Source organism: Brachycentrus maculatus, unplaced genomic scaffold (genome assembly GCF_059751285.1).
Source record: "Brachycentrus maculatus isolate JH-2025_06_01 unplaced genomic scaffold, ASM5975128v1 h1tg000656l, whole genome shotgun sequence".
Classification (NCBI taxonomy): Eukaryota; Metazoa; Arthropoda; class Insecta; order Trichoptera; family Brachycentridae; genus Brachycentrus; species Brachycentrus maculatus.
Genome location: NW_028281391.1, coordinates 906,028 through 929,492, shown reverse-complemented (window position 1 = coordinate 929,492; position 23,465 = coordinate 906,028). Strand labels below are relative to the sequence as shown.

General features: G+C 34.4%; 2 protein-coding genes across 2 annotated transcripts in view; both read left to right on the top strand.

The window, feature by feature from the left end:
• Window positions 1-10,121, top strand: part of LOC148300790 (neurexin 1-like) — a 139,243-nt gene extending 129,122 nt beyond the window's left edge. The window contains exons 23-25 of the mRNA XM_088274306.1: window positions 355-770; window positions 2,037-2,179; window positions 6,840-10,121. Coding sequence (XP_088130432.1) covers window positions 355-770; window positions 2,037-2,179; window positions 6,840-6,980 — 700 coding nt within the window. The 3' untranslated portion in view covers window positions 6,981-10,121. The remainder of the gene's footprint in view (window positions 1-354; window positions 771-2,036; window positions 2,180-6,839) is intronic.
• A 3,914-nt stretch (window positions 10,122-14,035) lies between these two features.
• LOC148300789 (uncharacterized) lies at window positions 14,036-19,494 on the top strand. The gene has a single exon (XM_088274308.1). The coding sequence runs from the start codon at window positions 14,132-14,134 to the stop codon at window positions 16,190-16,192; it is 2,061 nt and encodes a 686-aa protein (XP_088130434.1). The 5' UTR covers window positions 14,036-14,131; the 3' UTR covers window positions 16,193-19,494.
• Window positions 19,495-23,465: the final 3,971 nt, after the last annotated feature.

Below are 23,465 nucleotides of genomic sequence, written 5' to 3'. Positions count from 1 at the left end.
TATTTAGCAAGAGACCTTCATGAAATGTATGCTAAATTCTTCCAGATTTTTTTTACATACTAGGGAGGCGCTTTGAAAGCACGATATCAATATAAAAATAACTACAAGAATTTGGACACACTTAAAACATTGAATTTTTTTTACATTAAATATACATAATTATAATAAAAGTGATGATAAATTTGGATAATACATATATGTATGTAGCGCCATTTTTGTAAAATACTACCTCAATGGCGTTTGCATACTACATACTATAAAACAGAGCTTAGAAATCTGGACTGGTGTGTAACAAATAATAATTTGTCCTTGAATTGAGTAAATCGCATAATCTGTTGATTGCTCATTTCCAAGTTTACTCGTCAGCACCGGAACGAGCACCGCGGACGCGGGAACGTCGTCCTCCCACGTGCCTAGCGGGGCGACCACGCTCCCGCACGGCGCGGGCACCTCCTCGCGCCCTGCGTCGCCCTGGTCGCCCTCGGGCCGCCCGGAGCCGCCGCCCTCCAGCCCCGCCACGCCCCCCGCGCCGCCCACCTCGCCCGAGGAGCCTCCCACGACGGTGCACCGCACGACGGCGCACACCGTCCCGGACCAGTTCACCTGGGGGCCCGTGGAGGAGTCCAGCCCGCACTACCCCGGCCTGCCGGAGCGCCTGCCGCCCCTGCACACTCCCCCCATCTACTACTACCCGCCCACTCCGTACACCCCCTCCAAGACTACACCGAGGATCAATCCAGAGGCTTCCGACTTCCTTGCCATGGTGATCGGTAAGTCAATCAGACATATATTTTTTAACCTTTGTATTTTTTCACGAAGAAGTCGGTTTCGTATTATCCTCTGAGAATCAAAATGTCATCGATTCATCAGTTAATCCCGGATATCCGTGAAAGCCTTAAGGCAGTGGAGGAGAAAACTAATATCTCAAAGATCTCCCCATAAGCTCTCTTTTTGGGCACAAAGCGAAACGTAGATACTTTTATGTAAATTAAATAGAATCGTTTTTAATATTGAATTTATATTGTCTATTACATTGATTGTGTAAAATTTACTGTGTCCAATACACAAAGAAGTCGGTTTTGTATCATCTCCTGAGAGGTACCTGGTAATTATTTTTGTCCGACTCTGTAGTGTAACGGTCAGCATACTCGGGTACCGTTCTGGAGGTCCCGTGTTCGATTTCCCTGGGGGGGGATCAAATAAATAAAGTGATTATTTCTATCTAATATTTATTCAATATTACCCCGGACTGGAACCTGAAGCTGAGGGCTGATCACCCTTTCTTCATATGTTAACGATCAATATAAAACTGCGTTTATATGATGCAGTGCCCTATGCATCATTTGAGTGGGGGTAGAGGTTTGAAGAAGACTTATTATTTAGTTTATAAATATGTTGTGACATAAAATTATGAAAAAGTAAAAAAAAATGTGTGTAAAAAAAAAACTCACTCCCCAGATACTGTTTTGTTTGTAGAAACTCACTCACGGACAGGTTAATTTATATATACCACTGGTTTCTAGTGTATTTTTATGATTATTTTGTGATTTATGAATTTTATTTTTATTATTTTTAGTGTAAAATGCTGGTTTTATCAGAGAGTATTTTAGTTACTTTATGTGATATTTTATTTATGTAAATTTTATAGAATTCATTATACCAGAATGAAAAGAGAGAGAAAACCCTTATCCACACCCCAATGGTAGATAGGGCACTCCATCATATAAATGTAGTGTTATCTTGATCATTTACACATGAAGGAAAGGTGATCAGCCCTCCGCTTCAGGTACCAGACCAGGGTAATCTTCTCCTTTCTGTGCCACTTCTAACGAAGATCGGCGACAGACCAGGGTAATATTAAATAAATATTGCAGTGAAAAAATCACTTATATACAGCGTGCTGACCATTACACTACGGAGGCGGACAGAATGAGAAAGCAGAAATAATTTTTATATCTAAGGACATTTTCTGATTCCACTCTATATCGAGCCAAAATAGTCATCTTAAGTTAATAGTATACTTTCAATGATTTCAGGTATTGTGGCAAGTGCACTGATAGTTGTGATACTCATCGTCCTCATAGTCTTGAAATTCAAGTCTCGGACAGATCCAAGCTACAAAGTGGAGGACGACAAGGCTTTCCAGCAGGGAGCTAGCGCTGCCTTATTAGGAAATCAGGTATGTGTATATTAGGATGAAGAAATAAACAAAAAAGTGAAAATAAACAGTGAACGTTTTAGGTTAGACCATAAACTTTAACAATATATTATAAACAGTGTGTTAAGGGATAAGTGGATGATTTAAGTTTTGTTTTTGTGTTACTTTTGATATAATTTTAAGCTTATATTAGTACATGTTCTTTGTATATTAGTGTATCTATAATTGAATAATTAACGAATTTATAAGTTTAAGTATGTGCAAATAGGATAATAAAAGTTGTGCGAGAGAATGCCGGTACGTAGCAGTGAGGCTCACCACCCACTATGCAGCATCTCTCGCGGGGGTGCAAAGAGGAGGATGGAATGCCGCATAGGCGCTTGGAATATCCGAGGAGGAATGGATAAGAAGATGAATGAGTTGTGCGAAAGTATGAAGAGCAAAGCTCTAGACATTGTGTGTGTAAGCGAATGCATGAAAAGGGGAAGTGGTACGTTGGAGCATAATGACACGCTTGTTCTGTGGTCTGGAGTACAGGACGCAGAGCGGGCGAGTCAGGGCGTCGCGGCGCTACTATCCCCAAGAATGGTAGAGTGTATGAAAGAATACAAATGTATAAGTGCCAGGCTCATGTGGATCTCCTTCAAGATTGGAGTCACGAGTATCCTTATCGTAATAGGGTATGCTCCTGTGAACTCATCTTCTGAGGATGTGAAACGAGAGTTCTGGGAGAGTGTAAGAGAAGTGCTGACAAATAGAAGATCGAATGAAAGAGTGATTCTAGCAGGTGATTTTAACGGATGGGTAGGCACTCGGAGGGATGGCTTCGAATCAGCCTTAGGTATGTTTGGTGATAACAGAACGAATGGTAATGGGAATAGTCTGCTCGAGTTGTGTCTGGAATGGAACCTCTTTATTTCGAATACTTTTTTCGATCATAAGGGGATCCATCAGTATACGTGGGAGAGAGGGAATGAAAGGACCATAATCGATTATGTTGTTGTTGACTCGAGATTGAGGAGAAATACAATCGATACGAGAGTATTTAGAGGGGCTGAAATGGAGTCGGACCATTTCCTCGTCGTATCGAGAGTAATTCTGTTCCGTGGATGGCGGTCCAGGAACAAAACTGTTCCGGTTTCATCTAGAGTCAAAGTTGAAAAACTACAAGTCGAGAATGTAAGTAAGTCGTATGAAAGGGAAGTGAATGAAAGATTGAATGTAAGGAATATGGATATGAATGTAGACGATACCTGGGAGCACATCAAATCGTGTATGTATGAGTCAGCAAAGAGTGTATGTGGAGTTGCGATCCAAGGTAGAAAAAAAGGAGATGCATGGTGGGATGAGGGCATGAAAGGACTTGTCTCTGAGAAGAAGAATGCTTGGCTAAATATGTTAGCAGTTAACGATGTTAAGAGTGAACTTTTTAAAATAATGAAAGATCGGTATAAAGAATGTAAGAGAAAAGTGAAAATGGGAGTAAAAGAACGGAAAGATCGTCTAAAGAGAGAAGAAGGTATGAAAATGTCAACCCACTTTCAAGAAAACATTAAGCTTTTCTGGAAAGAGGTAAAGAACGCAAAAAATGAGACTGAAAATGGAGGTATGAAAGTTATCAAATCAAATGATGGTAAAATATTGACGAATGAAAGTGAAGTGAAAGAAAGATGGAAAGAATACTTTATGGAAATTTATGAAAGTAACGGCAATGTCTCCACCGAGACACCCATAGAGGCAAGGGTGAGTGAGGGTATGGTAAGTGAGATAAGTATATCAGAAATAACGAATGCCTTAAAATTAATGAGGAACGGTAAGGCTGTTGGGTATGATAATATTGCTATAGAGTTTGTAAAATGTGGTGGACTGACCACCCTCACATGGATTCACAGACTATTTAACCTGTGTCTTGAGGAAGGATACACACCTCTGGATTGGAGACGGGCAGTAATCATGCCTCTATTCAAGGGAAAGGGATCTCGCGCAGAGTGTGGGAATTATAGGGCGATAAGCCTGCTAAGCTCTGTTGGTAAACTCTATAGTAAGATTATAATTGAAAAAGTTAGAATGGTGACGAAAGAACGGATTTGGGATGTGCAAGGTGCTTTTATGAGTGGAAGAGGTTGCACAGATCAAATTTTTGCACTACGAATGCTGACGGAAAAGTTTTTGGCTAAAAATCAGAAACTCTTCTGTGCTTTCGTGGATTTGCAGAAAGCGTATGATAAGGTTGATAGGATAAAATTATGGAGCGTGCTGGAAAAATATGGAGTAGACAATAAACTTATACAAGCAGTTGCTTCCCTCTACGAGGGCAGCACAGCTAGTATAAGAGTGAATGGGGACATTACATCATGGTTTGCAATATCCAAAGGCGTAAAGCAGGGATGTGTAATGTCACCATGGTTGTTTAATCTCTATATGGACCATTGTATGAAAGAGATTGAAAGTATGGGAGTTGGAGCGAAAATGATGAATATAACTGTTAGTTGCTTGCTGTATGCGGATGACGCCGTACTGCTAGCGAGCAGCGCGGAGGACTTGCAACTAATAGTGTCAAGAATGTACGATGTATGTATGGAAAATGATCTGGCAATGAATGAAGGTAAGTCAAAGGTCATGGTGTTTGAAAGAGAGAAAGATTTGACAGAATGCAAGATTATCGTGCACAATGAATCCCTAGAACAGGTGCAAGAATTTTTATATCTAGGAAGCATGTTCACAAGGGATGGAAAAGTGGATAAGGATATTGAGAGAAGAGTGAATGCAGGGAATAGAATAAATGGTGCTTGTAACAGAGTGATTGGGAATAAGAATATGTCCATGGAAGCCAAGCTAGCGGTTCACAACGGCGTACTAGTACCGACACTAATGTATGGAAGCGAAACATGGAACTGGCAAAGGAAGGATGAAAGCAGAGTGAATGCTGTTGAAATGCGCTCCCTCAGACGAATGTGTGGAAAATCATTGTATGACAGAATTAAAAACGATGATATAAGAAAGGAATGTAAGGCTGAACGAGGAATAATTGAAAAGATTAGAAAGAGCTCTTTGCGGTGGTATGGACATGTGGAGCGAATGGATAGCGAGAGAATGACAAAGAAAATATATGTGGCGAATGTGAGAGGGAAAACAGAACTTGGACGACCGAAAAAGACTTGGCACGATCAGATCAATCAGAACCTAAAATCTGGCGGTGTCAAAAGTCTGCGTAATCGGAGGGCATGTATGACTAGATGTATGGATGTGAAGGAGGCTAGGAGTGTATGTCAGGACAGAAGAGTGTGGCGTTCCATCCTCTCTGCCTACCCCTGCGGGGAAACGGCGTGATGGTAGTAGTAGTAGTAGTAGTAGTAGTAGGATGAAGACTGACCGGAGCATTTCATCGTAACGTAACATGTTACGATGCGAGCATTCAGGCAGTCAGTACAGTGAGCCGAGCTGCTCACCGCTCTTTCCGAATGCTCTATCCGAAGTCGGGTGCAATTTAGGTCAGTATCAGGGTTGCCAATCTGTAGGAAATTCCCCAAACTACGGGGAATCTTTTTTTTTCTTCATCTGGAGTAAGCTGTAATTCATTAAAATCACAGAACCAAAAATCACGTCTTTGTCGTCCGACATTTTAACTAGGACTGCAAAGTTGCATAGATTCATACAGATTTTGGGCTATTGATTCTATACAAATTTAATACAGATTTCTAAACTAACTCAGATTTTTTGGTGTAACATATGGCAACACTGAGCACTAGACCCCAAACGAGCACTGATCGCGGTCAGCAATGCTCTAACGTAACATAACATGCTCACCGCGAGCGATGTTACGACGAAATGCTCCGGTCAATCTTCACCCTTAGGATTTTTTTATGATTTAGCAAGTCTTGTCATTTTTCGTTTTATCAGTTAACTTAACCCTTTAGCTGATTAGTGTTAATGAAGATTTTATTTGAAAAAATGACAGGTTTTTCATTTCAAATATATGGTATTAAGATATGATATCTCAACTTTAATAACTATTGAATTTTATCAATGTCTATCGAAGAAGAATATGGAAGTCTGGGTATTTACTGGGCTTCAGGGTCATAGGCTGATTTAAGTGATCACTTTATACATGTGTAATATTAACCATTCCACCCATGAATGAGAACCACACTACATACTCAAATTTTGGAAGTTGTATTTATTTTTCATTTAATAATTTTTTATTTTTTATTTTTTAAAAGGAATAACTCGCAAAGCGTCTATTTTAGATGCTTGTCTGCAGGTAAGATAGTAAGGATAGGGAAGGTAAATGTGAAAAACACATCACAAACACCTAGACCAATTGAAAATAAATCTTTCTTGAATTCATTTTGCAATTGGCGGGAATCGAACCCGCGACGCCAGTTTCGCAGTCGAGCGTCTACCCAACTACGCCACAACGCCTGCCTAATATCTTCTTTGACATGCTAGTTCTCGGCACCATCTTTGGTTGAGTCGAGTAAGTGTTTTAATAAGCAAAGAGTTTTATGAAATGTATGTGAGATTCGTTTCTAATTATTTTACACACTGGAAGTCACTCGAAAACGTGATTTAATATTTTTATCAAACTTATAATTAGACCAATTACTTTTTTTACAATATTTTGAGTGTATCCAAATCTTCAAAAATCATCCGTAAATTATTGTGACATGTGGTTTTACAGGTGCAGTCCAGTCAAGCAAATATGGGCTACCAGATGAACGGAGCGTCAATGCAGAGGAATGCAGCTCCTGTACCAATGGCCAGAAATGGTGCGAACGGGAAGAAAAGAGACAGTAAAGATATCAAAGAGTGGTACGTGTAAAAGAACCAAAAAAAGTGGAGTTTACAAACTTAACGATACACTAGAAACTCCCGGTTTCCTTTTGAAATGTGATGTTTACAAACTGGTCGATTTTTATATGGTGGATAAGTGTCGCGTATCAGTGTACTAGAATAATCTAGAAGTGTAGAAGCGATTATCGTTATTTTGTTGTTTTTTTATTATTATTTCCCGTCGTTTAATGGGAAATTAATGTCTCGGGAAGTGATAGTCGCATTATAATTGTTACTTGGCTTGGGATCGCTCGAAACGGGTAGTTTTAGATCGGAGTCTTTAGAGAGTGCAGAACACAAGAGCTATTTTAGGAGGTTTACGAGTTTACGTGTTCGTGGGTGAATCAAACAAATAGTTATTTTCAAAAATCATTACGATAATTTACGATTAAGTTTAAACAAATTGTTAAGATCGCACTTATTACGAAGTTTCTAGATTGTAAGGCCGCACAGTCGATTGGGTGATCCGAGCCAGGCAATGTTACGAAGGCATTCTGCAGTTGTTATTGATATGTTCAAATATTGTGATTTATAGCGTCGGTTTAATGCGTCAATTTAATTATCAGGGGAATGATCATACTACGGGCCGAGTGAGGACTATTTCCTCGAACATTCGATGAAGGGATTACACTTATACCGGTAGAATGTGATGTGTATGTATAATAATACCATTAAATTATATTCTGTACTATATTTCCTAGTCTTGTGACAGTTGTGAAAGGTTTTGAGTATAAAATTGTACGCCATCAATTATCTTTTATGTCTGTGAATATTTCGATATTTCACTTCTTTTTATTGTCATGTAGATACGTTTTATTAATTTTTTATATAATTATTGTAATAACATTACTGTTTTCTTCCAATTAATGTTGTTATATACCTACATACTATATTGATGTTATCATAAAAATATTTTTAGTTTACCTCACCAACATTATTCAAAGAATTTCTTAAATGGCGCTCACTAGCTCTTTGAATGAAGAGTTATCTAAAACGTTATGTATATATTTTGTCATCCCACTCAATTTAAATAATATATCAAATAGAACTGTAAAATACAATGTCGGCACTGGAAAGAAATTTATATTAATTTTTTATCATTAAAAGGTATAAAAACCTTGTTTTTTACAAGGTTTCAAATTAATAATAATAATAATAAGACCCTTATCCGCACCCCAATGGTGCATAGGGCACTGCGTCATATAAACGCAGTGTTATCTTGATCGTTTACACATGAAGGAAAGGTGATCAGTCCTCCGCTTCTGGTACCAGTCCAGGGTAATATTGAATAAATATTACAGTGAAAAAATCACTTATATTTATTTTACCCCCCTTGGGAATCGAACCCGGGACCTCCAGAATGGTAGCCGAGCGTGCTGACCATTACACTACGGAGGCGGAGGTTTCAAATTACTATAAGAAATCATAATATACAGTTATTTCAAAATCTGAAAAGAATTAAGAAAGATGTAATGAATTTATCTTCAGTATTTCTCGCAATTGGAAACACCCAATACATATAACAAAATAATAATAATTTCAACACTTGGTTCTGTACTATTCTAGGGATTTGTCTACCATTTGTGTGAGGACTAGATATTCAATTCAATTTTGGTGGTCTCAATTCTTTATTATATATAATAAGTATAAAACAACTAAATAGCTTTTTCCACTTTTATTTTATACCGAATTTCTTTGTTATCAACATCATCAGTCTGGTGGTCTAATACAATGAAATGTAAAAAGCCACTAATTTGCTGTTTTATTATTGTGTTGCGTTATTTGTTTTGACATCTAACGAGGATATTCAAGATACAATTTAAAAAAAAATGTATTTAAAGTGACAAATATATTTTTCTTTTCCACCGTCGATATTGTTGTGTACACAATTTGATATTTTATTATTAACTTTAAAGTATTTTTTAAGAACAAAATGTGATTGCAAATATCGAACTACACTAGTGCAGTTAGCGGAATAGCGAAATTATCGTGATGAAAATAAATTAATTGATTTGCATGTAACTCATATTAAACTAATCATTTTTCCTCTAGATTCCTAGTTCCACTTTTGTAAAATCATCAAAACGTCGAGTCTTGTTATTTTTAATGTGTAAAATAATATTTTGGTTGTGCCCATTTCAAAATTATGATTTTTATCATAGTGCTATTATGATAAGATGTGGATTATAAAATGTGGAAAGGATATCAAAATTGGAAGTAGAACTTGTGTAAATAGGTAAAAATGCTTTGAAGGGAATCAAACGAAATGGTCTGATGAATAGATAGCATTTGGATTTGTATTTTAAAATCAATTTCACATATCTCTTTTTAGAGTTCGTGTTTACCTTAGCTTTTGGAACCGTTTGAATCAGATTTTATATATTGTAATATTGAGAGCTTTTTGTGTACCTCTTGCAATATGGCTAGTATATTGATACATTATTTTAAATAAACCATCTAGAATTTCATTTTTTTAGATTGTCAGAATCAATGTTATTTTTAATTCTTTGGAATATGTTTGCTTACAATGTGTGTGTTTTTTTAAATCAATTGACTGAAGTGATTATCAGCAGATATCATAGGATATTATATTTATTTAAAATATTTAAAAACTATTCATGTAAAATATTTATTTTCCTTCAAATCATGTAAATAATAAACCTATTAATATTTAATTCTTAGCGTATTCTATTTCTTGGAACATTTTAATGAAATATTACAATAATTTATTGTCTTCTTTCTATCTGTAATCTAAAACATTTTGAGCTCCTTGCTATTAATTATTTGAAATATTTTGTTTTACTTAAACATGCATATATAAATTTATTAAATTTTCCACATTTACAGACAAATTTTCTATTAGAATGACTCGACTTCTGTCTCACATAGTCAAAATACTAAAGTTATACAACTGAGAAAAAATACTAAAGAAATCTCCCATCCAAAAAGGTTGTTGCAGAATATTTCATTCAAAGTAATGTATATATGAAACTATTGCATAATCGAGACCCAAAAGTGTACTGTTAAATAAACTTTAGTATTTTTTATAAGTTCATTGTTAGACCATAAATGTATTTAAAAAATATCATCCTTAAAATCTTCAATCAATAATACTTATGAACTATATTTAAATATATGTATATATATGTATATATATATATATATATATATATATATATATATATATATATATATATATATATATATATATATATATATATACATATATATATTTCTAATTCTATATCTAGTAGATATGTTACCTTTTGCCAAAAAGCTTTAAGTCAATCAATCATTTCAGAAAATGTATTATTACTGGGAAGAATTACTGAACATTAATTACTGGGAAGCATGGTGATCAGTCCCGCACCTCAGATACCATTCTGGAAAGACATTAAATTAATAGTAGGGTCGAAAATTCTTATGTCTATTTTGATGTGTTTGAAATTCAAACCTGGGACCTTCAGTATGGTATTCTAATAGACTAACCACTACCTTTATTTACTCTTATTATATTTAAACATGGTATTCTACAGAAGTGATCTGACTTTAGAAAATTTAACAGACGTTTTGTATGCTGACTTCTCTGTCAAAATTAAGAAACCGAATTTGTATTTTGACATGTACATTTGAAATATTATTCATTTTAGAGGCTCATATTTCTGTTCTAGTTTTTGTAGAAATATACAAAATGCCTGCATTCTAACACTGCAATTTGGTGTATGTTTAAATCAAGTCTGCACATGGAATGGAAAATGAATTGTAATTTTCATTTGTTTAAATGACTAATTGACTTAAAGTTTTTATGATTACGAAGAGTGGTAAAAAGTATATGGTAATAATATAAAGAAGTCATAATGGCGTTTTAAAGCTTGTGTCATACATAATCGCCGAAAATGGAGAGTGTAATTTCTGGATAGTTTTCACCCAATGAGCGAGAAAACAAAGAGCTTACAGGCTGCCAATTGTAAAAAATGCATATCGTTGTATAAAGACTCATTTGTATGGAAACTTATTTACACAAATAGCTCGTAACGTGTGAGTGTTAAGCACAGACACATTTCCTTATTACGATAACTCATTTTTCCCTTTAGATAACCATCGCTACTCATATGAATCTTTACTCTTCAATATGTATGTCCCTCGCATTCAAGAAATGGATGCTTTTTCAGCCTAATTCTTATAATAGATTGTTAATCTACCTACCTACAATTTTATCGAATTACATACAAAATATACATATTTTAGTCCTGTTATTTAAAAAAAACGTCATCTCTATTTTACAGAGTTCTATTCTTAGAAAATGATGCCTTTACATAATAAGAATGCTCTTATAATATTATAATTATTTTCCATTATTTCTTCTTTATTATTTGGATACTATGGTCATATGAACATTAGATTATTATAATATATCATATTTTATCTGTGTATTTACTATTTTTCACCATTACCAGAAATGACACACAGTGATGCCTTGTATAACGTACCTACTCAAATCGTTCCTAGAGCAAGTTCCTTATGTGAAACGCATTTTCCCATAACAATACACGTTTTAAAAAAATAATCCTTCTGTAGCCTAAAATATAGTACTGTAACATAAAAAAAGATACTCACATTTTTCATTATTTAGTTAATTTTTTCTGTTTTTTTTCCGTGAGTTTCTCTCTCTCTCTTTCTCTCTAACCTTTATTCAAATTCAATGGTACAAATGTGATATCTTGATTGAATACACAATGTAAAGGTGATCAGCCTTTCACTCCATGTACTAGTCCAGAATAATAAAATAAAATAAAGTTAGAATAATTCTTCTTCTTCTTTTTAAACCCTTATCCGCACCCCAATGGTGCATAGGGCACTGCGTCATATAAACGCAGAGTTATCTTGATCGTTTACACATGAAGGAAAGGTGAACAGTCCTCCGCTTCAGGTACCAGTCCAGGGTAATATTGAATAAATATTACAGTGAAAAAATCACTTATATTTATTTGACCCTCCCTGGGAATCGAACCCGGGACCTCCAGAACGGTAGCCGAGCGTGTTGACCATTACGCTACGGAGGCGGACAATAAAAACAAAGAATAATAAATTACTTATATTTATTTTCACTCCTCTGAGATTGCGACCCGAAGCCTCTCGTGCAGTTGACAAATGCGGACTTGAATTAACTGACAAATAAATGACTTAATTTTATATGAAGCTATGAGATATTTATGTAGGTATAATAAATTAATTAAAAACGTTCATCATTAAAAAACCTTCAGTTTCATCGTATGAGTCCATTGCCTACGTGCAAACTTGAAGCGTCCGATTGACAAGATGAAATACGATACAGTACGTTGTGTGAAGCGAGGTTCATTGTCTAGTCGTGTAATGGATGAACTGAAAGTTCGTTGTGCGAGGCATCACTGTATTGAATATTATAAATTATAATACTAACCTTGTGTTACCATGTGTCCTTTTTTATGATTCACATAGATGTTATATTCAGCGTTATCGATCTTAGTAGGAGACATTTTCTTTTACTCTCTTCCAAACAATTTTTCTAAAATCTATCGACGTTAATCTCGAAAAATAATCTAATGCTGTTATTTACATAAATCTCAACTCGTGCAACCTATTGACAATGTTTTATTTATTCATTCTATTGTACATAAAGATGTTTTATGTGTATATTATTTCACATTATCCTTAAACTCGTATTTATAATGTTTAACACTGAAGTTTGCACATTTGGTGTGAACATTTGAGACTTAAACATTAGTTTATTGTAGATATTGTGCTTGCACCTCATGTAATAATTGTAATATATACCAATAATTGTATAATTATAGCGGATAATCACAGATGGAACAATTATAGTCTAGACGAGGTTTTAGGTAAAAAGATATCAGTATGAATCCTAGAATTGTTCTAAAGTGAAACTCGTAATGTTATTACTAATTATATTAATTTATAATAACTCATAGATTAATGTTACATTCATTGTTGCAGTTATGGTTTTGGTTTTAATGCAAAAAAATAAAATTCAAATATAAATTTAATTGTTTTATTTACCCTCCTATTTTTTTCCTTTTATACTCTATAAATAGTACCTAAAATTCTACCTTTGGAAGGTACAATTATTATTCTTTTACATGCATATTTGGATGGCCAACAACAATCATGGATAGCAGAAAATATTTCAAGATTGATTTTCGTTATACGTACAGTGGAGTCCCGAGAGTGTTAGATCATATTGCCAGACCAAAATAACAATGGACAGGTCGTGTTACGAGACAGAAAATGGAGAGATAAGCATCTAAAGTTCTGCAATGGAGTCCATGGGAAATAAAAAGAGGAATTAGCCGGCCTCAGAAAAGAAGGGCGGATGACATTGTCCATGATGCAGGTAGTAAGTGGATTGAAAGAGCCCAAACAAGAGAATTCTGAAAGAATTAGAAGAGGCTTAAACCCAGCAGTGATAGATGGCTGACAAAGAAGAAGAAGAGTCCTGAGAACTTGGCACTCAGTAACTCGCCAGTGTGAATTACTCGACCACGCCAAGACAACAAGACATTGCACTTATTTTTTTTAAGTACCCAGTTTTTACTATGCCGGCTTGTTATTTTTTGTTATAGACGGCTTTTTGCTTTCATGAAATTCTTTTTTGAGGTCTGTGTTATTAACTCAATTACTGTATTTTTTAAATTCATTAATTTTCATTTTCATGTAGTAAGTAAAATGTACTAAATAAAATACTTACGTACTTTTCCTTTGTGTAAGAGTATTTGGGCAATTTATTCTCTGTTGACTTCTCAAGCAAGCTTTACATAATAAAACTAAGACTTTGTTTTTAACCACTTTTTATTTTTGGTACTTTTTCCAACCAGTTTCAGTAAGCACTTTGTCATCTTCAGGGATGTAAGTGTACCATCTATCCCCAAAGTAATTAATGAATTAAATAGTACCTACTCAATAAAAAAAAGTTTTTATTTTTTACGAGTGGCATCATATAAAAACTGGCAATACTGAAAACCGTTGCAAGAATACAAAAGTCAAAAGTGACAGTTGTCTGTTTGAATTATACAATTTGTTAGTATTTGTTTGGACAATAATTAATATTGAAAGTTGAGTTCTAGTCGTGGAGAATTATTGAAAATGGGTGATAAAGAGCCGCATGTCATTTTGGGAGAGTGGCTTCTGACCATGGGTTACCCTAAAGACAAATTTCCTTCAGATGATCAGCTGAAAAAAGTCTGTCGCGGCTCGATATTTCGTTCTTTTTGGAAAGATGTTGTGAAAAATATCAAGCCAAAACAAGAAGTAGCCTTAATCAAAGAAAACGTATTTGTTAAGGCGATACAGCGTTACGAACTCGTTGAAAACTCGTCAAAGGCGAAACTCGGGCAAGTGCTTCCCCCAGAACCGTTGCTGCTATGGAAAAAAGTAGATGAAAATAAATACGCTCTTTCTAAGCTGCGCAAAGAGAGCGAATCGAGTGATTCTCGCCTCGCTGAAAAACTCGCGAAACTCAAGAGCAAGTGTTCTCATGTCAACCAACTTAAAAGAAATGTAGAAGACGTGCAGCGAGAAATTCATCTTGTAAAAGAAACAATTCGGCAAGTGAAGGAAGACATACATCAGAGTAAAACGCTCTCCGATATTACTACAAATATTCCCTGCCTCAAGAAAAATTTCTCTCTAAAGATGAAACACAATGAAGATATAGATGTATTAGCCGATTTCTTACAATTAGTGACTGCCAAAAAGTCTCTAGAAGACTCTTCCACTAGCTCTTTTGCGGATACAAATAATGTGGATCATCAGAATTTGAGTTCTTCTAAAATGGCATACACCTACGAGAGTTTATTTTCAACAAATTTAGATGATGTTGAATCTGTCGATGTTGAAAAATCACTAGAAAATATTGATCTTTCCGATGTGTACATTAATTTAATGAGTAGGAGGGAAAAAAGCGTCAATCAATTGTTGGAAGACAAGAAAATAGAAGAAGAATTGATTCAAGTCGAAGACAATGCCCGATTGAGGAATATTCTCCACTGGAAGGAAAGTCTAGCTCAGATTAATCTGATGCACGCGAACATCATGATCTCTGCCTTACAGTACAAAAAAAATGCCAGAGATCTGGCCGCCGCATTCGCAAATATCCTCAGGTCTGACGACGTATCCGCTAAACTAACACCCCGCTTGTTAGATTCTCTAAAATTGAAAAGCAAGCATTCCCAGCTCACCGCGCACGTCGAATGCTTCAAGGACTTTATTCACAGTCTTGCCACTGCTTCCGGAATATTTGCCGGAAATATAAGAGATAACAACGGGCAAACAAACTACGGACAAGCGATCGTGAACTTGAGAAATGATATCCTAGCTCTAAACTCATTCCACAATTCTAAACAAATTCTCGTCCACGGAAATATCTCAAAATTATCGGAGAGCATCAACATCATGAAAGAAATAAGGAAATCGGTTTCCAATTGCCTCGGCCACGGGGATTTTTGCTTCGTAGATAGAAACGAATCTCTCAACATGTCCGTATTTCACCCCAACTCTACCGCGAGAAGTATTTCAAATAAAAATTGGAATAATCTCATCGATGCAAAGTACGTGTTTTGCGAAACTAACGCAAACAGACAAACGAAACAAGACATCCAGGACGTATCTGGCTTACTTTTAAGCGAAATCAAATCCCTCAAGAAGTTCAACTTGGCTAAAAATAGGAAGATTGTCCTCGGTTCGGGTGAAAAATTATGGATCGACGACACAATTCACAGCGCCATGTTGACAGAAACAGAAATCCAACAAAATCTCTTCAGATACTTAAACCCGATGAAAACTATACCGGGAATGATAAATTCTTTCGAACGGATGTTTATCTGGAAGAACTCGCTTGCTGCCCTCTCCCAATCCATCGACCGGAACAATTCCTGGAAGCTCCCGGCAAAAGAAGACCTCGTTGTTCCCGCGGATGAAATGAAAGATTCAAAAATAGATAACGTACTGAAGAACGCTAAAAAATGCCAGAGGTCTCTAAATGTAACGGACGAGACCGTGAATGAATTATACAAAACAATTAACTTCTTTCAAAAGTTCGACGCTAAGAAATATATAAGTGAAAATCGATTGGTAGATGGCCGAACTTATAAGGAAACTGAACATGACGTTAAACAAATTTTAATTGAAGAATCGTATTGGAAATAATTTGGGCCATTTTCGATTTAACAATATCAAAATGGGTGCTTTCTTCTCTCTAGGAATAACTTTTCTGTTAAATATTTAATTTTATTTCAGTCGTTGAACAAGTTAGAAGATAAAACTCAATCATTAGCCTGATTTCATAAAAAATAGAATTATTTTAATGGAAACTAGGTACTAGACATGAGCGATCGAATTAAATTGTGTCATTGTAACATTCGTAAGTAATAAAACGGGAATATATAAGATAATCAAAAACTTTTATTATTTTAGAAGTAGTAGTAACATTCTGTGGGTTTAAGAAATCACATAATAATGTAAAAAATTAATGGTACATCAGGAAGGTACTGTGAAGCAGGGGGTGCTGAAACGATGCGAACATTGTTTATTCAAGGAATCGTCATTTTGCCTTAGTTAATTTTTTTTTATTTACTTTTAAATACTTACGATAGTTTAGTATTCTACAGTTAAAAGAAATTGTGGCTCAATTCGGTTTTTAGTTTTATCATTTAAAGCTGATCACGTAATCAATTCACAAATTTGGTTGGGTATTGTGTATTTCTAGCTCCTTACATACTTGATAATTTGACATACAAAAAAATTAAGTGTGCGAGTGTTTTTGCCTAGAATTTTCACTCATGAATTACATGAAATTATAGTAACTTTAAACATAAAGAGTGAATCCACTCACGAGTAGGCATAGGCTATGAAACTTAAAAAGTTGAAGCCTGAGTAGGGTCATGATAAGCGGTGTTGCATAAGCCGTAGCTAGATTTCAGAGTTACTTGGACGTTAGGTAATTCAAAAAAATAATTAAGCTGGAAAGAAAATGTAACAAATGTCATCCTAATTAGGAAACTGATAAAGTAACAGTTTCCCACTGTTATTTCTATATTAGATTCCCTGTCAGAATCCTTTACGTCAGAGTTTTGTATAAGATTTTATCATGTGGGGTTATGATTATGTTTTTGCTATTGGAAGACATTATTCGTCAGCTGCTATCAATTATAACAGAGTGAATAATTCTTTTATATTTTATTTGTATTTGTTCGGGAATTGTACAGCTTTACATTTAAAAGAGTATATAATAAACAATAGTTACATTAACAATAATAAATATTACATTACATTAACAAAAATAGTTACATTAATAAAAATAAAGCCAATTAAACAATTCCACATTCATGTTATAATAACTATTAAAAACATTAAGAGACAAAAAGGGTATGGTATAAAAAAAATAGATTTTGCAGGAAGGAGAAGGATAATATAAGGTTCAATATTTACAGTATATTTATTTTATTTGGTTGTTATAATATTTGAATATCTCAAAGTGATGGGTTTGGTTTCCAGCAGGTTCAACAAGGTAATATCCTTGGGGTTCTTCTTCTTTATACTTCTGTCGTCCACTGTTGGATATAGTCCTCTTCTGTATCATTCCATTTTTTTCAGTCTGTTGCTGCTTGCAGCCAATTTCTACCCAGCAGTTATGTCATCGGACAATCTTATTGACGTCTTCAAACGCTTCTTTTATTCTCCCGAGGTCTCCATCTCAAAATTTTAGGGATCCGCCTTGTGGGGTCCTATCTTGCAACATGTCCCGCTCATTGCCACTTGAGTCTTGCTACGCAATCCATGATATCCGCTATTCTGTTTCTGTTCCTTATTTCTTTGTTTCTTATTTTATCTTTTAGGCTTAAACCAAGCATGGATCACTGTGTGCATTTGAATTTCTCGGCTTTTTTTTTTGTCAGAGCCATAGTCTCTAGTGCATATATCGCGCACTCCTTTCAGGAACGTCATAAATCAAAAAACTTGATTTTTCAGGAGAACGTTTTTAAAGTTTATAAATATAATACAATGTATTAAAAATAAATAAAACTAAAACTAACTAACTAACCATCACGCCGCTTCCCCGCAGGGGTAGGCAGAGAGAATCGAACGCCACACCACTCCGTCTTTGCAAACATTCTTTGCCTCTTCTACATTCATGCATCTCCTCATACATACCCGACGATTATTACGACTCCTGACCTATTATCTTGATTTTAAAAATAAATATCAAGCCACTTATTGAACTTTTTACAGTGCAACAGATTTTTTTAGGTAAAACCTGAAGGTTATATAGTTAGTATATTTAAAAAAATAATTAAACAATACATTTTCTTCAAAATGCAAAAACAACACTTTTTGCCCTGTAGCGGGTAAATATTAAGTTAAAAATATGCCTCTTTTGCTGGGATATAGTACATTTTCTGGGCATTCCGAAAACATGCACAACTGAAAATTGTCAATTTTTTATTTATGATGTTCTTGAAAGGAGTGAGCGATGTATTCACAGGCAGTATGCAGGATTCATACGTTTTTCTTTTTAGACAGGTCGGAATCTCTTTACTTTCTAGAATGAGTCTGCCAAAAGCTGCCCAACTTATTTCTATTCTTCTTGACATTTCTGCTGTTTTATTGTCCTTGCCCAGTTTTACCCTTGACTAAACATTGTCCGCTTTCATAGTGCAGCGGTTAGCGCGTTTGGCTTCAATGCCAGAGCGGTCACGGGATCAATTCCAAGGGGGTCAGAATAAATTAAAATGATTTTTCACTATAATATTAACACATTGTTTACGGTGTGCACATATTTGTGTGTTACATAAACCTATTGGGGCGGTATGAATATTTCGTGAATTACGTTACCTAAAAATTAAAAAAAAAAATTTACTGGTAAAGCACCCAAAATTGGGTGATACATGCCATACTAGTGATTTTACTTAAACAATTTTTTTAAATGATTTTTCTTGGGGTTACACGTTAAGTGTATAATTTCTTGTCATGTTTGCTTTGCTGTGTAGAGGATAGGTGTCTCTATAATACGAAAATATTATCAATTCTTTTCTGTCATGCTTTTGATGCCATCTAATATCACCCGTGTCAAATTACATTTCTTTAACAAACTTCTATTTTAAAAATGATCCTGAACTAGTGCATGAAGCGCAGGACTGACCATCTTGCCTACACGTGTTCACACTAGATAAGATAATATTGGTCATATTGTCTTGCAGTGTTTTGATGTAATTCATAGTCAAGATTATGCTGCATCAGTCCAATGCAATGATTGGTCTAATTAGAAGTCTTAAATAATTTTATTATAATTTCGTTATTGATTATGAATTCTCAGTGTACATAAAATAATAAAAATAAAAATAATTTTTTTAAACTTATTATGATTGTTTTATTTTTTAACCTCACATTAATATAGCATTTGTCAAGTAATAATGTCCGCCTCTGCGGTGTAATGGCTAACGTATTTAGTTATCGTGCTGGAGGTTTCGGGTTCGATTCCCAGGGGGGGGGGGGTCAAATAAATATAATTGATTTTTTCACTCTAATATTTATTCAATTTTACTCTGGACCTGAAGCGGAGGGCTGATCACCTTGCCTTTACGTAAGCAACGATCAAGATAACACTGCGTCGATACGATGTAGTTCCCTATGCACCATAGGGTGTGGATAAGGGATAAAAGAAGAAGAATATTAAATATAAAATACCATAGATACTCATACATTTTCCCTCCGAAAGATATGTATATCTTACGAGTTAGCATATTATTAATATGCAGCTACCGATTTTAATTTAGCCTCTTTTTCAATATAATAAATGATTAATGTTTAATCAACTTAAAGCACAGCAGAAGGAATAAGAAATTTTAACGAGTGTGCTCCGGATTGGCGCGGGGGAGGGGAGGGGTGGGGTGCCCACCCTCCAATCTGGATCGAGCTTGTTAAAAAATTACGAAGATCTTGCAAGTCGGAAATCTTATTTTCATCATTATCTGCAACCGTTCTAGCGAGAGGAATTGCCAGACGCAAAAAACTCCAAATGGCACTCGATTTTCAACTCTTTCCGATCGGACTCCAATAAATTGGTTGTTTGGTTCTATTCTTTATACTATATATTTTTAAAAATGTAAAAAGCTTTAACGGTAGGTATGTTAAAATAGTTTCATAGAAATCTATTCCTATAATAGTTTTGACTAAGGCTTATCTTTCAAAGCGATATTCCATTCGTAGTTTTTTTTAAAATGGGAATTGTATTTATTAACTTAATAAAGTAAAACTTCTTTATTTTATTTTATTATTTATTTTATTTGTTCGGGAATTGTACAGCTTACATATGAAAAAATTTATATAACAAACAATAGTTACATTAACAATAATAAACATTACATTACATTAACAAAAATAGTTACGTTAAAAAAAGCCAATTAAACAATGCCACATTTATGTTATAAAACTGTTAAAAAACAATCAGAGATTAAAAAAAGGGTATGATATAAAATAATTGATTTAGCAGGAAGGAGAAGAAGAAGAAGAAGATATTTGTATTTATAATTTATGTGTATTTATATTTGAAGCAATAACTTTGTGATTTCCCATTTTTTATTTATTTATTTATTTGAACTTTTTGTACAATATGTGTGTACATTGGCAGGCTTATTGCTATATGTAACTTTGTTTTAAAATCACTATAATCATATATATTTATAGTGATTTTAAAACAAAGTTACATTTTAATTATAAAACTACTTTGTTATTAACCACTTTTTATTAGTACTTTTCTCCAACTGGTTTTGACAAGAACCTTGTCATCATCACTACATGGTTAACCCTGATGATGAAGGTCTTGTCGAAACCGGTTGGAGAAAAGTACCAATTAAAAGTGGTTAAAAACAAAGTAGTTTTATTTTATTAAGTTTAGAAAATGTGCAATATGGTATCTGCGAAAAACATTCAAGAAAAAAGTTGCATTATTGACATTTCTTATTATTTACAAGGTTTATATATTAGATCTTTTAGTGGATTTTTGCTTCTTCCAGCTAAAAACATGTTTAATTTTTATCTAAATAGTACAGAAAACCATAATTAAAGTCATCTTGAAAAAAAAAACATATTTCCAACAAAATTATTATTTAAAAAATTTCAAGTCCCAAATATAGAATCCATTTATAAAAAAACCGCAGTTTTTCAAATACTAAAGGGTGACAACTATTTAAATTTAACAAAGAATTTATCATCGAGATTCTCAAACGATTTTTCTATTCCAAAATGCAACACCAAGCAATTTCAGCAAAACTTCAAATATTTGGCAATCAAACATTTCAATAAACTCCCTAAAGAAATAAAAAAAATAGATGATATAAAAATCCTCAAGAAAAAAATTAAAGCTCTATACATTTAAATCTTTAAAAAAATATATTAAAAAAACTATTATATCTTTTATTATATAACATTAAACCACGAGTGTAAGTCCCTTTCCAAGCACAAGAGCACAGACTCTTTTATGGAGAGGCACAGCGAATCGAAATATAAAAGTTCTACATATGTATAAATGATTCAAATGTTATTATGTTATAAATAAAAATGTAAATATATTAAATGAATAAAAAAAATAAAAAAAAAAATCTGTGTTGGGAACAGGAAGGATAAACTAGTGTGGGCCAATCAGGAACTTCTCAGCATTTGCTCATAGTTGGGAGGAAACCACGTAAAACTACTCAGGAGAAGCCGGACTATTGACTGTCGTCAACAGGCCTTCCGTTCCACTAGAAGAGGGTTCGGTATTTCGTGTCCTACCTTGGTTTATAGTTTCTTTTCGCGGGTAACAAACTGTGTGATGATTGATTTGCTTCTATAAAATTTTAATTTAAATTTTTTAAATTATTTATTCAATACCTAAATAATTTTTTTTTTTTTTTTCATAAACCGCAATTTGATTTTTTTTTCTTATTTTTCTCAAAAGTTTCAGTAATCCGAACGACTCACTGCACAATTAACACTTGTATAATAGCACTTAATGAGTTATATTTCATTACACACGACTAGTTTCGAAAACTACAGATGTTTTCATCTATATACAGGTGAAAAGCACAACTTTTATTCGAATTAGCGAGCTGGCACTATATATATAGATAAATCTTGTTTTCTTTGTGGAAATGCTCAAAAATCGCAATTACAGATTGACTAGGGAGGCATTTTTACCAGTCCAGTAATAACGGTTCGTATTCAAGACGGATAACAATTGCGCTAAAATAAGAACTGAACCGGAGTTAATAAAATATCTTCAGCATCTGGGAGCTCTGATAAGCGGAAGTGATTTCTTGGCGATTTATAATCTGCCCCCTCCCCCTCCCGCCTGCCGTAGTGCCTTCGGCACAGGAAGTTGAATACAAACGACCGAATTAAAACCGGAAACTCCGGTTTCTGGCGGCAAAGTACGTTTGAAGCACCGAATCGAAGGCTTTTGTGGAAGTTAACCGATTGGCGAAGCCGCTGAGTATCGGGGCTGCAAATTGATTTGAAAGCATGATTAAGTTACTAAGCGGATAGTAGTGAGTGGTATCCGGAAACAGTTTTACAGTAGAAACCCTCTAATCTGTCACCTTTCGTACTGGGATCCGAATTTATCAGAAAATACAAAAAAATATGGAAAAAACAATAATCTCTGAACTCCGAAATTGCTCTATGAATTATTTTTGACATCTCATCAAATATGAAAAAGAATATGGAAGTGACATCATTTCAAATACCGCTTACAACAAAACTATTTTTTATGTATAACAAAAGTTTGATATTCATATAATATATTTAATTATAAGACCATTACATTTAAATATTTTTTTTACATCTCAACAATGATGAAGAACAATATGGAAGTCTGGGCATTTACGGGGCTGACGACCGTCATAGACTGGTTTAAGTGATCACTTTACACACGTGTAACATTCACCAATTCTACCCATTATTGACAACCACACTATTTTTTGGACACACTCAAAATACTCTATGAATTGTTACATTTTTGACATCTCAAACATAGAAGAATAAGAAAGTCTGGCCGTTTACTGGGCTAACGATCGTCATAGGCTTGGTTAAGTGATCATTTTACATGTTTTTTTTTTAAGAGATATATTTGTTTTTTTTTCTATTTACAAAAATACTTCAATTTCATATTATTTCTGTGGGCCTAAGCAGCTCATTACTAGATATACGAGTAGGTATCAAATTGTGGTAGAGTGGGTTCGAACCGAAAAACTCTGACTCGATAGTCCGCGACACTAACCACGGGACCACAACCCGACACGGTAACATTTACCATTTCTACTCATGATTGACAGCAACACTTGTAAAATTTCCTTTGTTGGTCAAAACAAAAACGAAAAAAAGGGAAATTAAAAACTTTATAAAATTAATTTACCTTGTTTTCACCACTTTTTTACTAAAACAA